The 19,781-nt window shown below is 58.7% G+C and overlaps 1 protein-coding gene across 1 annotated transcript in view; it reads left to right on the plus strand.

Annotated features, from left to right (window-relative positions):
- The window catches only part of CDH23 (cadherin related 23), a 198,655-nt gene extending 179,883 nt beyond the window's left edge, over window positions 1–18,772 (plus strand). Inside the window, 36 exon segments of the mRNA XM_068416505.1 lie at window positions 1,620–1,841; window positions 1,924–2,043; window positions 4,241–4,421; window positions 5,333–5,466; window positions 5,702–5,911; window positions 6,111–6,218; window positions 6,753–6,855; window positions 7,485–7,546; window positions 7,549–7,822; window positions 7,909–8,112; window positions 8,270–8,728; window positions 9,577–9,693; window positions 10,255–10,479; window positions 10,564–10,733; window positions 11,012–11,149; window positions 11,305–11,424; window positions 11,829–12,006; window positions 12,789–13,000; window positions 13,513–13,707; window positions 13,946–14,056; window positions 14,239–14,368; window positions 14,544–14,807; window positions 14,932–15,093; window positions 15,210–15,466; window positions 15,747–15,844; window positions 15,944–16,064; window positions 16,245–16,324; window positions 16,656–16,696; window positions 16,965–17,025; window positions 17,983–18,112; window positions 18,195–18,317; window positions 18,499–18,615; window positions 18,617–18,658; window positions 18,660–18,679; window positions 18,681–18,753; window positions 18,755–18,772. Coding sequence (XP_068272606.1) covers window positions 1,620–1,841; window positions 1,924–2,043; window positions 4,241–4,421; window positions 5,333–5,466; window positions 5,702–5,911; window positions 6,111–6,218; window positions 6,753–6,855; window positions 7,485–7,546; window positions 7,549–7,822; window positions 7,909–8,112; window positions 8,270–8,728; window positions 9,577–9,693; window positions 10,255–10,479; window positions 10,564–10,733; window positions 11,012–11,149; window positions 11,305–11,424; window positions 11,829–12,006; window positions 12,789–13,000; window positions 13,513–13,707; window positions 13,946–14,056; window positions 14,239–14,368; window positions 14,544–14,807; window positions 14,932–15,093; window positions 15,210–15,466; window positions 15,747–15,844; window positions 15,944–16,064; window positions 16,245–16,324; window positions 16,656–16,696; window positions 16,965–17,025; window positions 17,983–18,112; window positions 18,195–18,317; window positions 18,499–18,615; window positions 18,617–18,658; window positions 18,660–18,679; window positions 18,681–18,753; window positions 18,755–18,772 — 5,280 coding nt within the window.
- Window positions 18,773–19,781: the final 1,009 nt, after the last annotated feature.

The following is a 19,781-nucleotide window of genomic DNA, read 5'->3' on the forward strand; positions in this document are numbered from 1 at the left end:
GAGCCATGGAGAGAACTGCGAGCACCCCCAGGAGGTGAGATGCTGCAGGGAGCCGGGGAGAGGCAGCACCCCAACCTGGCACCCTGCGGGCAGGGGATGCTTCGGTGCCCACCCGTTTGGGCAGCAGCGGTGCATCTGCTGGGGGTTTTTTTTTTTTCCTCGTAGCGTTTCAGGGGGTAGCTTAGAGCAAGCTGGTCCCCTGCTGCGTGCGGTTTCGGGGTGCACAGGAGGATGCTCGCTGTGCTGGGGGACGTGTGGGTACTCAGCTGCGAGGGGCTGGGTGCTGGTCCCCACCCCTTCCCCAGTGGGAGCTGATCCCCTGGGGCCAATCTCTAGCTTGCTTGATTAAAGTGTACTTTGCTTGTAATTATTGTTTTCCTATGTTTGTGAGGATTAAGCAGGCAGAAACCCTCCTGGGATGAACCGGAGGCAGGGACAGGGAAGGGTGACTGAAAGCGGTGCCAGCTCTGGGAAGGGAACGGAGTTTTTCCCCCCCAAAAAAGGGAGCAAAGCATCCCTTTTGCCCTACTCTGTCACTCCCTGGTGCCTTACTCTGCCCTCAAATAGCAAAGCAGCACCACAGGCTGACTCAGTAAATCCTTCTGGAGCTTCACTTCAAATTCAGAAGGCACCGATGAAATGTCCGGCCACCCCCTTTCCAACAGTGCAGGCAGGCGCCTGCTCCCTGGAAAGCGGAGCCCGGAGACACGTGGAGGTTTGCAAACCTGCTCTGAACTTGGAGCACGCAGGGAAAGAGAAAAGCAGCTCATTGCCATGCGGCTTTGTGGTTTTTACAGCAAACGTGTCTGTGATGCTCTCATCAAAAATGTAACCCTTGTCTGACAGAAGGAAATCTGTCACTGGGGGAAGATGTAGCCACCAAGTCCAGAGGCTCCTAGAAAATGGCTTATCTGTCTCTGAACTGAGCCCTCCTCATCCCCAGGTGTGACCCCATGGTGACACAACCAGAAGATACCCTTCATTAAGGATACCTGAGTGCTTGTGCAGGGTCAGATACAGCTGGAAGGGGGTCAGGACAGGCTGAGCCTGACCAGCAGTGAAATTGGAGTTAGCGGGTAGATGACGGGACCTGAGGGAGAAGAGGTCAGGTGCCTGAGATGCTCGTTTTTGTTCTTCTCCTGAGCCATGGCAGCATCACCTCCAAGTGCTTTCCATCCTACCACATTGCCACCCTTGGTAATAACAACCAAGGTGTCCCCAGCATTGAGGTGAAGACTCACACAGGCCTCCTCCAAAGGTGGTGAGACATGATGGGGTTCAACCTCTGGCTTTCCCTCTGCCATAGGCTGCTCCCCAGTGTTACCAGTGATGGCAACAACCAGGTGAAAAGGAGAGGGATCCCACAGACATGCTTTGCTTGGGATCAAAAGTGTGATTTAGTTTCTATATGTTTCTCTCTGTACCCAACCACTACCTGGAGATGTGTCTGCAACCATGTCTCATTTCACTTTGAGCCCTGCATCCTGTTTGTGTCTCTTGGCAGGGTTCAGCCCACGCTGGTCATTGACCTTGACAGGTCCAGCCTTCCTCAGACAGCTCCAGGGATTGTGGAGCCAATCCCTCCACGGTGCTTAATGTGATGTCCCCATGTCCCGCAGGCCACCACCACAGTGTATGTCACCGTCCTGGACGAGAACGACAACGCTCCAGCTTTCCAGCAGCAGCTGTATGAGGTGACCCTTGACGAAGGTCCTGCCACGCTCAACGCCACCCTCGTCACCATGCAGGCCCTGGACCAGGACGAGGGACCCAACGGCACGGTTGCATATGCCATCACTGAAGGCAACATCTTGGGTACCTTCCACATCGACAGTGCCACGGTCAGTAAGGCTGCCAGCACCATCCCGGCCGTGTCCCCATCCCATTCCCTTCACTCCTGGCCTCTCTCCCCTCGCCTTGCAGGGGCAGATCCGCACGGTGAAGGAGCTGGACTATGAGATCAGCCATGGGCGCTACACCTTGATCGTCACCGCCACCGACCAGTGCCCCATCATCTCACGCCGGCTGACATCGACCGCCACGGTAGGGAGCTGCTGACAGGGTTGCGACACCGTGGCCTCTTTGGGGTCAAGAAGTTCCCCCCTCGAGCATGCAGTTTCACATCTCCTTCCCAGTGGTCACCAATCTCTTTTCCCAGCTGCAGCCAGTTTGCCCAGTTGCTGTCACCCCACTCTCTCACGGGGGTTGCAAAACAGGGATGTAAGCAAGGGATGCTCATGAGTTAATTAGCCAATTATTTGGTCCTGCAAAGACACAAACAGAAGAAATTCCTGGAATTGCTTTTAAGTTGCATTATATTGTCTTGAGAGGTTCCCTTGGTTCTTCTTGCCTGATGGGACAGTAGATAGTAAAGCATTGCTAGAGCATTAATTTCTGCTTCATCTTTATCTTCTCAGATTATTTATTTGATTTTAAAATTCCTTTTTCATTCCTTGTATGGAGGTTATTTAAAGCCTTGAGTCGCTTTTGTTGCTTCTCTCTGTAGCTCTTCCATTTCTCCTGGACCACAGTGACCTGAACTTGGTGCACTGCTCAAAGCGTGGGGAGGGCAGACTAGCAGCTCCAAAGCAAATGTTTTGCAGGAATTGAATACACTGATTATTTTTGTGACCAAAGCCAGAATGTGACAGGTTGTACGGCAGACGGTGTCCATGTCCAGAATGATTTTGGGGTCTGCAGGTGGAAGGGATCAGTTAGATCTTTTGCCTTGGCTCCCTATCGTGGACCGTTATGCCTCACCCAGATATCGAGCCAAGCGTTTTGTAGTCCCCTAAAAGGAGATAAGTTCTTGTGTGCAACGCCAAAAAGAGAAACTGAAGGGGAGATACCAGTGTGGGAGATTCCCATGGATAAAATCTGTCCCCGTAAGCCTGGCAGCGCCGTGCTCCACGCTTGAGCAGATGGGGAACCTTCAGATGCGTGCATCTCATACTGCTGGAGATGCCTTCCTGGCCCAGGAAAGCTGCGGCGGAAACCTCGAGACCTGGGGTTTAACTGCCGGCAGGGAAGGCGGCAGCTGCTGGTGAAGGCAGAGCTTTCCTCGTTCTTAGCCCAAGCAGAGACGTGAACTTGGAAAGCCCTTCAGCAACAAGTACCGCAGCTAGAAGGGATAGGAAACATCCTCCCTGCACGGCCCAGGGAGCTGGTGCCAGCACCGTATGAAAACATAGCTTTTAGGAGGAGGTTTAATGATTATTTAAGATTTCCAAGTGATGGGAAATCCATCACCCCGATAAGGCGTGCCGGTGTTTGTTTTCTCCACTGCTAGGAAACAGAGCAGACGCTCCGATCTACTCTCCTGTAAAGATTAGGTTTAGCCAGTAACAAATGCCCATCTGATGGATTTTACTGTCCTTTAACTCAGGAGGTGGGAAAGCTCCTCATTTTCAGTACCTTCTCATAGCCATCCGTACCACCAAAGCTCAACTGGAGATTCCCCTCCTCAGGCAGCGTTTCTCCACTGTACACATTCCCCAAAGCCTAGCAAGGGGATAAAGCTCTTTGCAATCTAGTCTAGAATAGGGCTGTATAAATATCTTCTCCGTGGCGTGACTCGGTGAAAAGACAAGACTCGAGTTCGTTGGATCCCCAGCTTCACCAGCAGCCCCGTGGTCTGCTCTGTCCTAAAATTGTTGATGCTTTCCCCTTATGAGATGCGTAGGGTTGATTTCTAGCCAGCCAAGTGTGTCATAGGAAGGGATGCTGAGAGGGGAAACACGCCGGCGGCGTTGGTGGTGTTTTGTCTTGGAGTAAGGAGGCAAGATGCGAATTTTTTAAAGTTTACTCAGCATTAGGAATGAAGTGAGCAAGCGTGCAGCTGGCTGCAGAGATTGAGCCTCTCCAAACTCATGGCTTTGATGGTCAAATCCATGTCTGTGGTTTTGATCTATCCAGCTCAGGTTTCAGGATGGGAATGTGGAGAACGTTTGGCTTTTGCGTTGACTTCTCCATCACGGTGCATGGCCCGGCGGTTGAAAAGGGCCCCACCTGTGTGTGGATGGCGTTTCATAGTGTTGCTGTGGGATGGGCGTGATCAGGAATAACTGAGTTTGAGTCTCTGAACTGAGCTGGATGTTTGATGACCCCAACAAAGCCAGAAACACGGAAGGTATTTTGCGATGTTGCCCGTCCATGGCTTCCCACGCTCATGGCCAGCGGGCTGGTCTCCCCTTCCATCCCTCTCCTTTCACTGCCCTCCACCTTCTCGCCTTGACCGCAGGTGCTGGTGAACCTCAATGACATCAACGACAACCGTCCCACCTTCCCTCGGCCCTACGAGGGTCCCTTCGACGTCACGGAAGGGCAGCCCGGCCCCCGCGTCTGGACCTTCCTGGCCCACGACGGCGACTCAGGACCCAGCGGGCAAGTGGAGTACAGCATCATCGCTGGAGACCCCCTCGGTGAGCGGGGACTTGGGGGGCACCACCTCTCCTTCTGGCTGCCTCATGGAGGAACCCGGCTCGCGGGAGCGGGGGCGGAAGCGTTTCAAAAAGCCATCCTCCCAGCTGGGCGCTTCTGCGAATTCAACCTTTCGACACCAGGAAATCCTGTTTTGAGCAACAGGAAACTTAACCTGTTCGTGGCCGGCCAAGGGGGTGGCCGGGGCTTGTGCAAGGGAGAGGAGAAATCTGCTAAACAATTCAGGGAAAAAAAAAATAGAAAAGGCAAAAAATACAGACCACAGAAAGAGAAACGGAGAGCTGCAGGAGCACAGCTCCGTCCCCTCACCCCTGCAGGGTTTGCAGGGGACCAAGTTGGTGAAGCTGTAGCTCTAGCCCCACCAGCCCCACCACCCCCAGAGCAGGTGGCAGAGGAGCCGTGGGCATCCCCAGCCATGGGGACGTACGGCTGTCCCTCTGCAAACGGGTGGTGACTTCAGCCCAGGGGAGCTGGAAGGCAGAGCCCAGTCCCACCTCCAAGCTGACCCCACTGCAAAGCTTTACCAGAACATCTGGGACACAGACCTTCGGCTTGGGGGGGTCCGTGCCGTGTAGCCCACCCTGCCCTGGCCAGCATGGGGCACGGGTAAGTGCTTGGAGGGCTGTTGGCACCTTCAGAAAGGCCCAACCAAGCAGTGTGAACACCTCTTATTTGGCCGTTCAACCCACATCCCCTGCTCCTGCTGGTACCTGGGGGTGCATCAGTCCCCGGGACAGACCCCAGCTGCCCCCAGTCCTCCCATGTCTGCTGTAATGGGGCACTGGGGCCCACCACGGTGCCTGTCCCCCGTGTCCAAAACAAGCCGTGCCCCTGGGCAGCCGGGCCATTCAGAGCAGCACGGCACGAGCCAGGGCCCCGCTGTCTCTGGCAGGGGAGTTTGTGATCTCCCCGGTGGAAGGGGAGCTGCGGGTGCGGAAGGATGCTGAGCTGGACCGCGAGAACATCCCCTTCTACAACCTCACCATCGCCGCCCGGGACCGGGGGGTGCCTCCCCTCAGCTCCACGGTGAGTCCCCTGGGGCAGCATGGGAGGCTGCGGGGTACCGTCCCCCATCCCCAGCTCCTTCCTCGGGGTCTCTTCTGCCTTCGGTCTCCTTCCTGGAGGAGTCCCTGGGACGTTCCTCCCCCAGGCCGTAGTGGGATGAGTGGGGAAGCCCATCTCCTGCGCGGGGAGGGGCAAAAAAAGGATGGGAGGGATGGAAATAGGTGCCACGTACCCGCACCGCTTCTCTCCCTGGCAGATGCTGGTGGGCGTCCGTGTGCTGGACATCAACGACAACGACCCCGTGCTCCTCAACCTCCCAATGAACCTCACGCTCAGCGAGAACGCCCCCGTCTCCAGCTTCGTCACCCGTGTCCTCGCCCGGGATGCGGACAAGGGGCCAAACGCCCTCCTGACCTTCGACATAACGTCAGGCAACATGGAGAAGGCCTTCTACATCAACAGCACCGTATGGCCCTGGGCATTGTGGCTGCCCCACGCCGGGGGGGTGGGATGCTGGGACGCGGAGGGTGGGCACTCCTGGCCCAGGAGCCCTGCCTTCCCTGGGCACCCATGGGTGCCCTCTGGCACGCTGCCCTGGCAGGACATGCCCCGGGGGAAGCATGTCTCATCCCCTGTACCTATTTTCTCCCTTTTTTTCTCGGTAGAGCGGCATCGTCTACGTAAACCGCCCGCTGGACAGGGAGCGGGTGGCAGAGTACAGGCTGACCATCACGGTGAAGGACAACCCCGAGAACATACGCAATGCCAGGCGGGTAATTACAGACACTGCCGGGGCCTCCAGCGGCGCAGGCAGCAGGGTGGGTGGGAGAAGGGCCTCCTGCCATGGCCAAAACCAGGCGGTGCGTTTGCCCACAGCATTTCCAATAGCAGCCTCATCCCCCAAAAGCCTCTGGGGGTCACAAGGAGGGGCTGAAACCCCCTCCCCACCTGAGAACAGGACCAGTAGGATTTAGGGCAAATCCAACATCTCATGTTGACTCCACAAAACAGCAGTAGGCATCACGGAAGGTGGAACAAAGTTGAGCTGGAGAGCTGGACAACAACAATGACACCGGAGCATCCCTTGGCCCTGCCAAGATGTCCCATGTATCATGTTTTGGGGTGCAGGCTGGGAGGGGATGCCCAGCCCTGGGGTGAGGGTCCCTGCAGACCCTCCAAGGTGGTCCAAGGAGCACAGCGTCACGGTTGCACAGGGCTCCAGCTTTGACCAGCAGTGGGAGAGGCAGGAGGTGAGCTCAAGGAAAGGACATTGCGGTCATCGTCCTCTTGTCCCCATTTTCCTTTAGGATTTTGACCTGCTGGTCATTTCCATAGCAGATGAGAACGACAACCGCCCCCTCTTCACGCAGAGCTCCTACCAGGCCGAGGTGATGGAGAACTCGCCCCCGGGTAGGTCTCTCTTCACTCCCTTATGTGGCTCTTGGAGACTACCTTTGGGGCCAGGCGAGGAGAGGTGTCTCCTGGCCGTCACTGAGGAGACATGACGCTGAGCAGGGAAAGGCTGCAGGTCAGTGGGATGGGGATGCTGAGTATGAGGGGCTCCTGCCGACCACCTCACGGAGACCGTGACTTCGGTCCGTGCTGCTGGTGGAAACCCTTCCTGCACAGGTCAGGCACAGCCCTGTTTGGGAACTGCTCAGCTGCAGACAGGAAGACATGCCTGTGGTCTGAGCCAAGTCCTTGGGGCAGCCTTGAGGGCACCAACATCCCTGCAGGGGATGGGGTACCATATCTTCAACACCAGCATCTGGGACCACCTTGCTGCAGGGGTTAGAGATAAAATGGTCCAGCCTGTCTGGTTAGACGTTTCCCAGCCAAAGAGCTAGAAATAGCCCTCTTTTTTTTTTTTTGCTTTCTTGCGATTTAAATCGTTCCCTGCTCCAAGACCTCAGGTCCCTCCCTGTCCCGCCATCGAGGGACATCCCAGGCGAGGGGTTCGGGTGCCTCCAGGTGATGCCCTCGGCGGCAGGGTGCTGGTGCCACCCATCTGACGGATGTGTCTGTCTGTTTGTTTTTAGCTGGACGTCCCGCCGCCTCGCCTGGGCCTCGCGAGTCGGTCTGCAAGGCTGCAGCAGCCGCCCCCCCCGCTGCCTCGTGCCCTGCGAGGCCCCGCTCTGTCACCTCCTCCATCCATTCATTGCTGTCCCTCATGCGTCACCGGGGTGGGAGGGGGACGGGAGGAGTTCCACAAGGGGCCGTGTCCCTCCCTAACTCTTGTCTTCCCATCCAGGGACTCTGGTCACACTGCTCAATGGACCCATCCTAGCTCTGGATGGTGACCAGGGCAGCAATGCTGTGGTGACCTACCAGCTCCTGGAGGCATCCCTGGATCTCCTTGTTATCGACAGCAGGACAGGTGGGGTGGCTCAGCAGGTCCCTGTCCCCAGCCCAAGGCCACCAGGCAGCTGTGGGGTCTGTCACCGGGCTTTTCCCCTTCTCCAGGTGTCGTTTCGGTGAAGCCCGGCAGCGTGATAGACCGAGAGGCTTTGCCGGACCCTTGCCTGGAGCTCACGCTGGTGGCTCGTGACATAGGGGGACTGAACAGCACCGCCAGCCTGACGGTGACCATCCTGGATGACAATGACAACCGCCCCATCTTCCAGCCAGCATCCATCATGGCGCGGCTGCGAGAAAACAGCCCCCCAGGTCAGGAGAGGGCTGGGGCTGGATGTGAGGGTGGGCTGGCCAGGGTGGGGTGGAAGGGAAAATCTGGGAACAGAGGCTGCCCGCGTTGCTTGATGGTATTTGCCTTGGGACCAGGGGCTTGTTGCTGCTGCCCTCCAACCCTCCAACCCCTTTCCAGGCTTCTCTGTCCTCCAGGTGACGGCCACAGACGCTGACAGCGGCCTCAACCAGCAGCTGGATTACCGGATCGAGGGCGGTGGCCAGGACAGGTTCCTGATCGACGCCGCCACGGGGGTGATCCGCGTGGCCAACCTCAGCATCGACCGGGAGGAGCGGGACGCCTACCGGCTGGCGGTGGTGGCCATGGACCAGGGCACGCCGGCGCTCTCGGGCACCGCCACCGTCAGCCTCTTCATCGACGATGTCAACGACTGCCGGCCCGAGTTCATCAACCCCATCCAGATGGTCAGCGTCCCTGAGTCGGCCACCCCTGGCACCGTGGTTGCTGAGGTGACCGCCATCGACCGGGACCTCCGCCCCCGCCTGGAGTACTACCTGCTGGAGATCGTGGCCCGTGACGACACGGATGCGCTGGTACCCGACCAGCAAGGAGCATTCGCGGTGGATTTTAGGACAGGTAGGAGAGCGGGAAGGGCAGGGCGGGCAGCGTGGACCCCTCTCCTCGCTTCTGCTTCTTCTTCTTCTTCTTCTCTGCCTGGAGGTAGGTGCCTGAGGCATGGCAAGATGATGCTCCTCTCCTGCCTCCCCGCTCTCCTCCTCCAGCTGCCCCGTCTCACCCTGCCCTGTCCTCTCTTCCCTAACTGACTTCACTAACCCTTTTCTTTCCTTCCCGGCTCTCGGCCCGCCAGGTTTGTCTCTGTGTCTGTGCTCGTTTCTCTCTCCGCACCATCCGTCGCCTCCCTCCATCTCACCCATCACCATCGCAGGCAGCCCCACTGTGGGCCGGGGGCTGCTCAGCCTTGGCAGACCAGACACGGGCACCCTGGCTGGGGGGAGCAGGGGGGACTCCGGGGTAAGTGGTGGGCTCTGTCCTTGGGGAAGGAGCTCCCCATGTCTGTTTTGGAAGCACAGAGCTCGTCTGGGAGAGAAAAACTCCCTTGTAGGGAAGGATACGGGACAAGACTCTTAAAGACATCTGGATGCTGAGCTAAGGTGGATGGGCTCGGGCAGGGGAGCAGCAGCAGTTGCTCCCAAACCCTCTCGTCCACACAACCCAAACCCTTACCCCGGCTGAGGCAGCATGAGAACCTGTTAGCTGGGCAAAGTGGAGCGGGCAGGAAGGCAGGAGATGGAGAGCAGGGGGAGAGAAGTCATCTCCTCCTGTAGTGTAGCCTTTGGGGAGAGGCAGGAGAGCAAGTGCAGCGGAAGGTGCAGCAGTGGGCTGGTGCAGACCGGTCCGCTCAGGGTCCTCGGTGGAGGGGGGACAGGCACAGCCTGTGACCGCCATCTTTTTGGGGTTCCCAGGAGCTGTGAAGATCAAAACCCCCCTCAACCGGGAACTGGTGGCCACCTACGAGGTCACCATCTCCGTCCACGACAACGCCAGCGAAGTCATCGACCGCTCGGTCAGCGTGCCCAACGGTAAGCACGAGTTCTCACCAGGCAGCACAGGCCTTTCCCAGGCACCAGCGCAGCTTCTGGGTAGCCGGCAGCTCTCCCACCTCCCTCTCCGTCCTGATCAGCAGCATTTCCAGAGGGAGCAGTCCTGGACCAGCTCCCAGCAGGTTCAGGTTCTCCTCTGAGCCTTCTTTTAGGGAATGGCCTGGACATCCCAGGGCTGCACTGGGGATGGAAAGGACCATGTGCCTGTAACCGTACCGTGGGAGACACCTGTTTCTTCATTACTATCCCCATGACGTCTTGCCACCCTGCTCCTGGTAAATCCAGGCCCATGTGTGAGAAGGCACGCACAGATCAGGAGTGGGTCTGAAGTAGGTGAGACTGTCCCACAGCCAGCTCAGGGCATAGCGGCTTTCATGAATATTGCCATCTCCCTTGATGAACCACCTCAGTGTAGTTGGCTTTCCTGGAGTGTCACGCCTGTCTCTTTATGATCCTCCTTTCACCCATCCTTCCTTCCCTTCTCTTTCTCATTTGTCCTCTGCCTCTTCTCTTCCCCTGTGGTCTCCACCATGGCCACAGCCAAGCTGACTGTCAATGTCTTGGATGTCAATGACAACACACCTCGCTTCCGCCCTTTTGGGGTCACCTATTTCACCGAGAGGATCCTGGAGGGAGCCACACAGGGCACCACACTCATCTCCATCTCAGCGGTGGACCCGGACAAAGGTGCCAATGGACAGATCACCTACGAGCTGCTGAACCTCTCCCCGGAAGGCTACGCCTGCCTCGAAGACCAGTTGGCAGGTCAGTGGCTTGGGGAGGTGGGGGCCCTGCAGCAGCTTGGTGGCCTGGGGCAGGTTTCTCATTTCAGGGTCTGCCATCCTCTAGGGAAGGTCGTGGCCAACAGGACGGTGGACTACGAGGAGGTGCAGTGGCTGAACTTCACTGTCCGAGCTTCCGACAACGGCTCTCCCCGCAGATCCGCCGAGGTCCCTGTGTACCTCCAGATAGTGGACATCAACGACAACAATCCCGTTTTCAGCCAACCATCCTACCAGGTGAGCTGGGCTCTCCCATCCAAGTCCGTGCGGGGCTGGGCAGTGCCTGCCCGGAAAGGATGGACACAGAGATGGGGGTTCTCCAAGGACACCTTCTTTTCCCTCTGTCTGTGCTTGAGCCATCTGAAGAAGATGGTCAACCCAATGTACTCTGGGTGAACCTCTTGTTCCGCATCCAGCTGTGCCCATCCCTGGGTGCCACCCTGTACCCTTAGTTACTGCCCACCACAACAGCAAGTGATGCAGCAACCGGTCCTTCCTGCTCCCTTTGCTTGCAGAAAGCTGTCTTTGAGGACGTGCCATTGGGTACGGTCATCCTGAGGGTCAAGGCCACGGATGCAGATTCAGGGCATTTTGCTCTCATCCAGTACAGCCTGGGGGACGGAGAGGGCAAGTTTGGGATAAATCCCAACACGGTAAGGAGCCAGACAAGGCTGGAACAGAGTGGGAAAAGGGAGGGGAGGCTGAGATTGTCCCACCTTGTGCCTTGCTCCCACACCTCACCTTCTGCCCCTTCTTGAGTACCAGCTCTGCCAGACGAGATCCACCTGAAGGTCTCTGTGTGCTGCAGGGTGACATCTACATCCTGTCAGCCCTGGACCGGGAGAAGAAGGATCACTACACACTGACAGCTGTGGCCAGGGATAACCCTGGGGACATCTCCAGTAACCGTCGGGAGAACTCCGTGCAGGTAGGGCTCTCCTCCTCCCACCACCCCTCGTGTGGTGGTCATCAGCAAGAAGGTGTTCAACCTCAGGCTGTCCTCCCCAGCAGGCTTGCTGGTGGCTGTGGGGAGGAATTAGGGAGAGCAGGTGACCCCAGGGGCTGTGGGGTGGACGGTGCAGGGGGCTTTGAGCCACGGGGACAGTTTGTCGGCAGGAGGGGACGGAGCAGGAGGGGCAGGGGAGGGTGACTCTATTGTCTGCAAGTGCTCTGGCGTGAATGGGTGCCCCAGCTGCGGCCCCTGCCATTGTTGGAGGCAGGAATTGGGCTAGCAGAGCTGAACGAATAGCAGGAAGGGCAGGGGTACAGCCCCCGGGGGCTGCCCGGCTGTCTCCAGGCTCACGTCACCCAGCCAGCTGTGCTTTGCCGAAGGTGCTGATCACAGTCCTGGACATCAATGACTTCAGACCCCAGTTCAGCAAGAGCCAGTTCAGCACCAGCGTCTACGAGAACGAGCCGGCGGGGACGTCGGTGATCACCATGACCGCCACCGACCTGGACGAAGGGGACAACGGCGTGGTGACCTACAGCATCGAGGGCCCTGGAGCGGGTAGGGGCTGGCAGTTGGGGGACTGCTCCCCAGGGAGGAGGGTTACCATGAGGAGCAATTGAAGGAGATGTAGGGCCAAGCCTACATCCCATGTCCTGCAGCTGGTTTGGAGCAAGGTTGTGCGCGTGCTCCCAGGAGCAACACCAAAAGCGGGCAGCTTTTGGTATTGCTCCACACTTCCCAGTTCCTCATGGCGTGGTGTGTTACGGCTTTGCCTGCCTTTGTCCTGCAGCCCAGCCTTGGCTTGTCCTCTCGTCTCCCCCACCCCAGCAGCACTTACTATGCACAAAAGTGTGTCTTGGAGCAAACTCACTGCACGCTTTAGAGGAAAGCCAAGAAGGGCTGGGAGGTTGGGGGTGGGTAATGATAGTGCCTGAAATCCAGTGTATCTCTGCATGCTGAGGAGTAATGGGAACCAGGCAAAAACCAGCATAAATGTAGAGGAAGATGGCAGAAACTTCATTTTCCTGAGACCCATGGGCTTCTCTGACCACTGCCCTGTTCCAGCTGGTGTAGCTGGCCTGGGCAGGAGTGAAACACAGCCAGGGGTGGCCCGGGAGCAGGGCCTTTGTCAATGCCCAGTGGCAGGGAGTCGGCAGCAGGCAGGGATGCTCTGAAATGGCACCACACCCCAGGTCTCAGGCAGCCAGCTCCGCTCCATCACCCCATCACAGGGGTTTCTCACCAATGAGGGATGTGCTTCAGCTGATAAACTGGTTTCTAATCGTAATTTATCTGGTGCCAAGTGCCCTGAGCCAGAGATATGTTTTTCCTGCTCCCAGAGGCTTTCAAGATCAATAAAGACTCCGGGCTCGTCACATCACGGCGGCGCTTGCAGTCCTACGAGAGGTTCAACCTGACCGTGGTGGCCACGGACAAGGGACGCCCTCCTCTCTGGGGAACCACCATGCTCCACATCGAGGTCATCGACATCAATGACAACCGGCCCGTCTTTGTCCGCCCACCCAACGGCACCATCCTGCACATCAAGGAGGTAAATCCCTTGAGAGGGAGCGGGGATCATGGCACACCGAGACCTGCCTACCAGTGGCAAAATCCATTCTCTATCTCCATTGGGGACGAAACAAGACCTTGGTTTATCATGTGGCAAGAAGGTCTGGGACATGGGGCTGGATGGTCAACAACAGCCCCTCTCCATACGTGCGAGCGGGGTTCCCAGGGCAGCTTTGGGGAACAGAAACCCCAGCAACACGCAAAATAAGGAAACGGCCGTTTGCTGCGTGTTTGTTTATAAACACGGGCTAAAACACTGACATTTAAGATGTTTCTCCTTTCTGGGAAGCCGGGCTTGGCTCAGCCAGTCCCCGATGCGTTCATGGAGCAGCCACCCTGCCGAAGGGCGTCACGGCTCCATGTTGCCAGCTCCTGGTTGGGTTTTGGGCAGTGGGAGCTTGCTGACCCCGACTCAAGGGGGTTTGGAGGGGCAGGGGGAGCAGGGGACTCCCGTGCCATGCCGGGGCTGAGGGGCTGTGCGTGTGCAAGCAGGAGATCCCCCTGCGGTCCAACGTCTACGAGGTCTACGCCACGGACAAAGACGAGGGCCTCAACGGAGCGGTACTCTACACCCTGCTGAAAACCGGGGCAGGGAACAAAGACTGGGAGTATTTCAGCATCGACTCGGTCAGCGGGCTGATCCAGACGGCCATGCGGCTGGACCGGGAGAAGCAGGCGGTGTACAACGTGAGCCAGGCGGCAGGATGGCCGGGATGGTCCTCGAGGCTGCGGGTCCAGTGATGTGGTGGGGATGGGGTTGTGAAGATGCTGGGTGGTTATCAAGTGCCATTGGGGACTTGCATCCTGGTGGGCCGACTCCCAGTTCCCTGTTAAACCCCCCAAAAATCCCCCAAAAATCCTCCACCACCCAGCCGTCCCCTCAGCGATGTCTACTGGCCCACGTGGCTTTTGCCTCTCTCCCCAGCTGATCATCGTGGCCTGCGACCAGGGCCAGCCAGCCTACGAGACCATGCAGCCCCTCCAGGTCGCACTCGATGACATCGATGACAACGAGCCCGTTTTCCTCAGGCCACCTGTAAGGCACTGGGATGGGACACGGGGGCTGCAGGGATGGGGATGCCAGTGAGCACGTGTGATGGAGCTGAGCATCACTGTGGTGGGGAGCACGATGGGATTTGTCCGCTTTTAGTCTTTCAAAGCAAAAAAAAAAGCCACCTTGATGCTCCTAACCCTCCCTTCTCCCGGGGTCTCTGGCAGAGGGACAGGCCCCAGTACCAGGCGCTCTCCGTCCCCGAGCACTCACGGCCTGGCACCGTGGTGGGGAACGTCACCGGGGCAGTGGACGCAGATGAGGGCTCCAACGCCATCGTCTACTACTTCATAGCAGGTGGGTGCCGAGCGGGGAGGGGAAGGGCAGCTCTGTGTCCCCCCCACACCCCTCGCCAAGGGTTTCCGTCCCTCCTGTCATCTCGCTGCCTTTCCACCCCGGTCAATGGGTGAGGCGGTGTTTCAGAAATGGCGAGCCCAAAGGGGACTAACTGGGGTCCCCTTTCTGCGCCCAGCTGGGAACCGGGAGAGCAACTTCCAGCTGAGCCGGGAGGGGAAGCTGCAGGTCTTGCGAGACCTGGACCGGGAGAAGGAGCCGTACTACTCCATCATCGTCAAAGCGTCCAGCCAGAGGAACTGGTCCCCTCCCCGGGGCCAGCGGGCGGGCAGAGCCCAGCGCTGGGACCTCAGCGGGGACCTGACCCTTCAGGAGGTGCGAATCTTCCTGGATGACATCAATGACCAGTCCCCCCAGTTCACCAAGTCGGAGTACACGGCGGGTAAGGGGTGCCAGGGGCTGGGGGGGCACCCAGAGCCGGACATGCTCTGAGGAAAATCCAGCTGGGTGGAGGGACGACGAGAGCCAGCCCAGCCCCAGGTGTCTGGCCTGTTTGTCTCTCAAAGGAGTTGCCACGGACGCCAAGGTGGGATCAGAGCTGATCAGAGTGGTCGCGGTGGATGCCGATGTGGGCAATAACAGCCTGGTCCTGTACAACATCCTGGGCATCCGCTACATCAAGCAGCACTCCAATGACTCCGAGGAGGTGGCCAACATCTTCAGCATCGGTGCGTACCCTGCATGCTGCAGGAGCACAGGGCCAAGGCCAGAGACATCCCTGTGGCCAAAGACGTCCCCATGGCCGGGGTCACTAATCCTGGGCTTGTGACCGTCCTTCCCCCAGGAACGCTTGATGGGATCCTGCGAACCTTCGACCTCTTCACGGCCTACAACCCCGGCTACTTCATGGTGGACATCATGGCCTCTGACCTGGTGGGCCACAACGACACAGCCATTGTGGGGATTTACATCCTGCGGGATGACCAGCGGGTGAAAATCATCATCAATGAGATCCCGGACAAGGTCAGGCAGTTCGAGGAGGAGTTCATCAGCCTGCTCTCCAACATCACGGGCGCCACTGTCAACACGGATGACGTGCAGGTAACCATTCGCCTTTGAGGTTGCTTCAAGGGGTAGGTAACCTTCCACATGCTGCTTGGGAGGTCTCCTTTTGGGGTGCCCTGTCTGTATAAACCATAGACACCCTTGAGCTCTGAAGTGATGGATACACCCCAGGCTGGGGTGTATTGAAGGGGTCCAGACCGACCTCATGCCAGACTTGAGGGCATCTTGCCAGGCGAGCGCAACTCAGAGCTCACTTGGGAGATGCCCTGGGCGGAGACATCTCTTCCACACTGCAGACCTTGCTGTCTCTCCCCAGTTCCACGTTGACAAGAAAGGTCGGGTGAACTTTGCACAGACAGAGCTGCTGATCCATGTGGTGAACAGGGAGACCAACCGCATCCTGGACGTGGAGCGGTATGCCACCTGGCCCATCACCCAGCCCATCGCCTGGCCCGTTGGGTCCTCGGGAGCCTCATTAACGTCAAGATGTCCACGCACCCCTTCTCTTCCCAGGGTGATTCAGATGATAGATGAGAACAAGGAGCAGCTGAGGAACCTCTTCAGGAACTACAACGTACTGGACGTGCAGCCCGCCATCACCGCCCGGGCCCCAGACGACCTCTCGGCTCTGCAGGTAACGGCCCAGCTGGGGCTGGAGATGGCTGCTGCTTGAAGGTGGGGTGATGTCCCTTCCCATCCTCCCTGGCCCTCCATGACCTGGAGAGATGTTTCACCCAAATAATTTCGGAGGGGTGCCCACCGCCTGCTGCTGGGTTCATGCCAGATGTTGTCGCTACCCCCCTGTCTCTCCCAGATGGCAATCATCGTGCTGGCCGTCCTGCTCTTCCTGGCTGCCATGCTCTTCATCCTCATGAACTGGTACTACCGGACAGTGTGAGTAACCCCTGGGCTCTGCCCACCGGCCGCAACGTCCCCATGGGCCAGGGGGACCCGCGTGGCCACTCCTGGCCCTGGCAATGCCGTCAAGGAAGGAGGGCATCAGCATCCCACCACCTACTGTGGTGGGGCTCAGCCTGCGTTCAGCAATTGCCCCTCTTCCCCCAAAATATAACGGTTTTAATACTGGTATCTCCTCTCCCCACCAACCTCACCATCCTTGTTGACACGGGAGCTGTTTGCAGGGTTACTACAAACCTCTGTCCCCCCCTCTCCTTTCCAATATCTTCCTTATTTTCTTCCCTGATTCGCTGTGTTTCTTTCACAGACACAAAAGGAAACTGAAGGCCATAGTGGCTGGCTCCACCGGTGAGCAGTGGCATGGGACAGCAGGGTGCACGGGCATCGCCGAGGGGGTACGCGGGGGGGGTCAGCGGGCTGTAAATCAGAAGCCACCCTGCCCAGCAAGGTACAATGGTGGGAGGCTTCTCTGAGCATCCAGGCTTCACGTTACCAGCCGCATCCCGGCATGTTTCTGGTGCCACTGGGGCCTTTTGGGTTGCCGAGTTTCCCTCCCCAATACAAAAGTGCCTGGGCTGGTTTGCTGCCCCGTAACCCCCGCCCCTGTCTTTTGCAGGGAACAGAGGCTTCATGGATATCATGGACATGCCGAACACCAACAAGTACTCCTTCGACGGGTGAGCTCTCCCCTGCCCTCCCCTCCCGGGTTTGCTACCTTGGGGGGGTCGCAGGCTGCTCCCGAGGGAGGGACGCGTGGGTTTTGCAGCCAGGGATGCGTTGGAGGTGGAGAGGCAATGCCTCCCTGCTCTGTAGAGGGATGCAGCCCGGCATGGCGTGACCCTGGCTCTGGGACGTGGGCTTGCCCCCAACAGTTTCAAAGCCGAAAGCCCTTGTGCTTTCTCCTGTGGCTCCATCTCTGCCAACTGGCCAGGCTTGGGCTAAGCAGAGGTGACGGGCAGGTCACTCACATCTGGATCCAGAGCAGCTGAATACTTGAATCCTGTGTCCAGTTCTGGGCCCCGCACTTCAAGAAAGATGTTGAGGTGTTGGAGCGAGTCCAGAGGAGGGCGACCAAGCTGGTGAAGGGTCTGGAGGTTCTGACCTATGAGGAACGGCTGAGGGAGCTGGGGGTGTTTAGCCTGGAGAAGAGGAGGCTCAGAGGTGACCTTATTGCAGTCTACAACTACCTGAAGGGAGGTTGTAGTGGAGTGGGAGTCGGCCTCTTCTCCCAGGCAACTAGCGATAGGACAAGAGGACACAGCCTCAAGCTTCGCCAGGGGAGGTTCAGGTTGGACATTAGGAAGCATTTCTTCTCAGCAAGGGTCATTAGCCATTGGAAGGGGCTGCCCAGGGAGGTGGTGGAGTCACCATCTCTGGGTATGTTTAAGAAAAGCCTGGCCATGGCATTTAGTGCCATGGTCTAGTTGCCATGGTGGTGTCAGGGCAATGGTTGGACTCGATGATCCCAGAGGGCTCTTCCAACTTGACTGATTCTGTGATTCTGTGAATTCGTGTCTGCGCAGGGCAGGAGACAGCGTACCCTCAGCGTCCGGGCTCTGGATGGGGTCAGGGATGCTGCCGGGTGCTCAACCGCTCCTTGCTTGCGCTGAGGGCTGCTCCTCTCCCCCGGGCAGGGCCAACCCGGTGTGGCTGGACCCCTTCTGCAGGAACATGGAGCTGGCGGCGCAGGCGGAGCACGAGGACGACCTGCCGGAGAACCTGAGCGAGATCACCGACCTCTGGAACAGCCCTGCCCGCACCCACGTGAGCCACAGCCTCCACCAGCGCGTCTCCTCCCCGCGCCCAACGCCCGCGCTGCCTCCTCAGCTGCTCTCTCCTCCCACAGGGGACCTTCGGGAGAGAGCCCTCCGCGGCCAAGCCCGAGGATGACCGCTACCTGCGGGCAGCCATCCAGGAGTATGACAACATCGCCAAGCTGGGGCAGATCATGCGCGAGGGACCCATCAAGGTGAGTGATGAGGGTGGGCATCCTCCACTGAGGGGTCTTTTTTCCTACTGCTCCACCTTCCAGGTTCACGTCTGTGGCACCGAAGGGTGAAGTTGCTCCAAAAAATGCCAGGTTGAGGCCAGCCTCCTTCCACCCAAACCGTCTCCCTTGGGTAACCCCTCCTCTCTCCCCCTCCGCCCAGGGCTCGCTCTTGAAGGTGGTCCTGGATGATTACATGCGCTTGAAAAAACTCTTTGCCCAGCGGATGGTGCATAAGGCCACCGCCAGTCAGGGGGACCGCTCCTCGGTCTCGGAGGTAGTCGGGGTGTGCATGGGCGTGGGGAGATGCTTGCCGTGCCCTCTTGGGATGCAGTGTGTCTTCCTGTGGTCGCTCTCCGCGGCCACAGTCTCTGTCACCCGGTGGTCCCCTCATTCCCTGCTTGGCCAAAATGAGCCAGACACTGGTTTTCCACTGAGGCTGCTGGTTCCCCGCCGTGCCCCAGCCCTCATGACCCCCTGTCTTTCCTCTGAGCATCCGCAGCACCCTCTCACTCGGTCTCTCCCACCCTCGGGGAGGACCCCCCTCTTTGCAGGGTGTGCTCTGTCACCTTCCCCTGTCCCCACAAAGGCACAGCCACTCCTCCGAGGCTGGCCGAGAAGCTGCAGGTCCCTGCACACGTGTGGGGACATCTTCCCTCCCCTCTGCTCTTCTCAGCCTATCAACCCAGAAGGTTTTTGAGGCAAAAAGTCTGGGACGGAGGGTTTAGGGGTAGGAGGGCTGGTGTGGGGAGAAGCAGCTCCTCTCATAACCTTCCCCCTCTTCATGGGGGGCAAAATGTAGGCAAACAGAGCGGAGGAGAGCAGTGGGATGGAAGACACCTTTCAGCCCTTCTGCCACCCATCCCTCCTCACCTTTATCCCCCTCCAACCCCATGCAGCCTTTCCTTGCCTGCTTCCTCCCTCACCTCCCTCATCCAACCCCAAACCCCACCCCTGGGCCAAACCCCTCCATGGCCACTGCGGGGGCCGCTGCCTTACACACCACCCAGCTGGCAGCCAGTGCCTGAGTCGCGGTGCCCACCCAGTGAGTGAGGGATCTGGCTGGAGATCATCATCATGCTGGTGGTCCTCATCACCACGCTCCGAGGGTGCTTCAAAGAGGAGGGTCCCATCCCTCCTGCTGGGTGCCGGCATCGCAGTAGGTTCGGAGGCAGGGAAGCTCTGGCCGCAGTGGTGATTCCCACCCCACCGTGGACCTTTTGCAGCTGATCCAGAAGGAGCTAGAGGAGGAGGAGGAGGAGGAACGCAGCCCAGGCCAGGGCAGCCTCCGCTTCCGACACAAGCAGCCGGTGGAGCTGAAAGGTCCCGACGGCATCCACGTGGTGCACGGCAGCACGGGCACGCTGCTCGCCTCCGACCTCAACAGCCTGCCCGAGGACGACCAGAAGGTGCTGGGTCGCTCGCTGGAGACTCTGACGACCGACT

The sequence above is a fragment of the Nyctibius grandis genome, chromosome 20 (genome assembly GCF_013368605.1).
Source record: "Nyctibius grandis isolate bNycGra1 chromosome 20, bNycGra1.pri, whole genome shotgun sequence".
NCBI classification, from domain to species: Eukaryota; Metazoa; Chordata; class Aves; order Nyctibiiformes; family Nyctibiidae; genus Nyctibius; species Nyctibius grandis.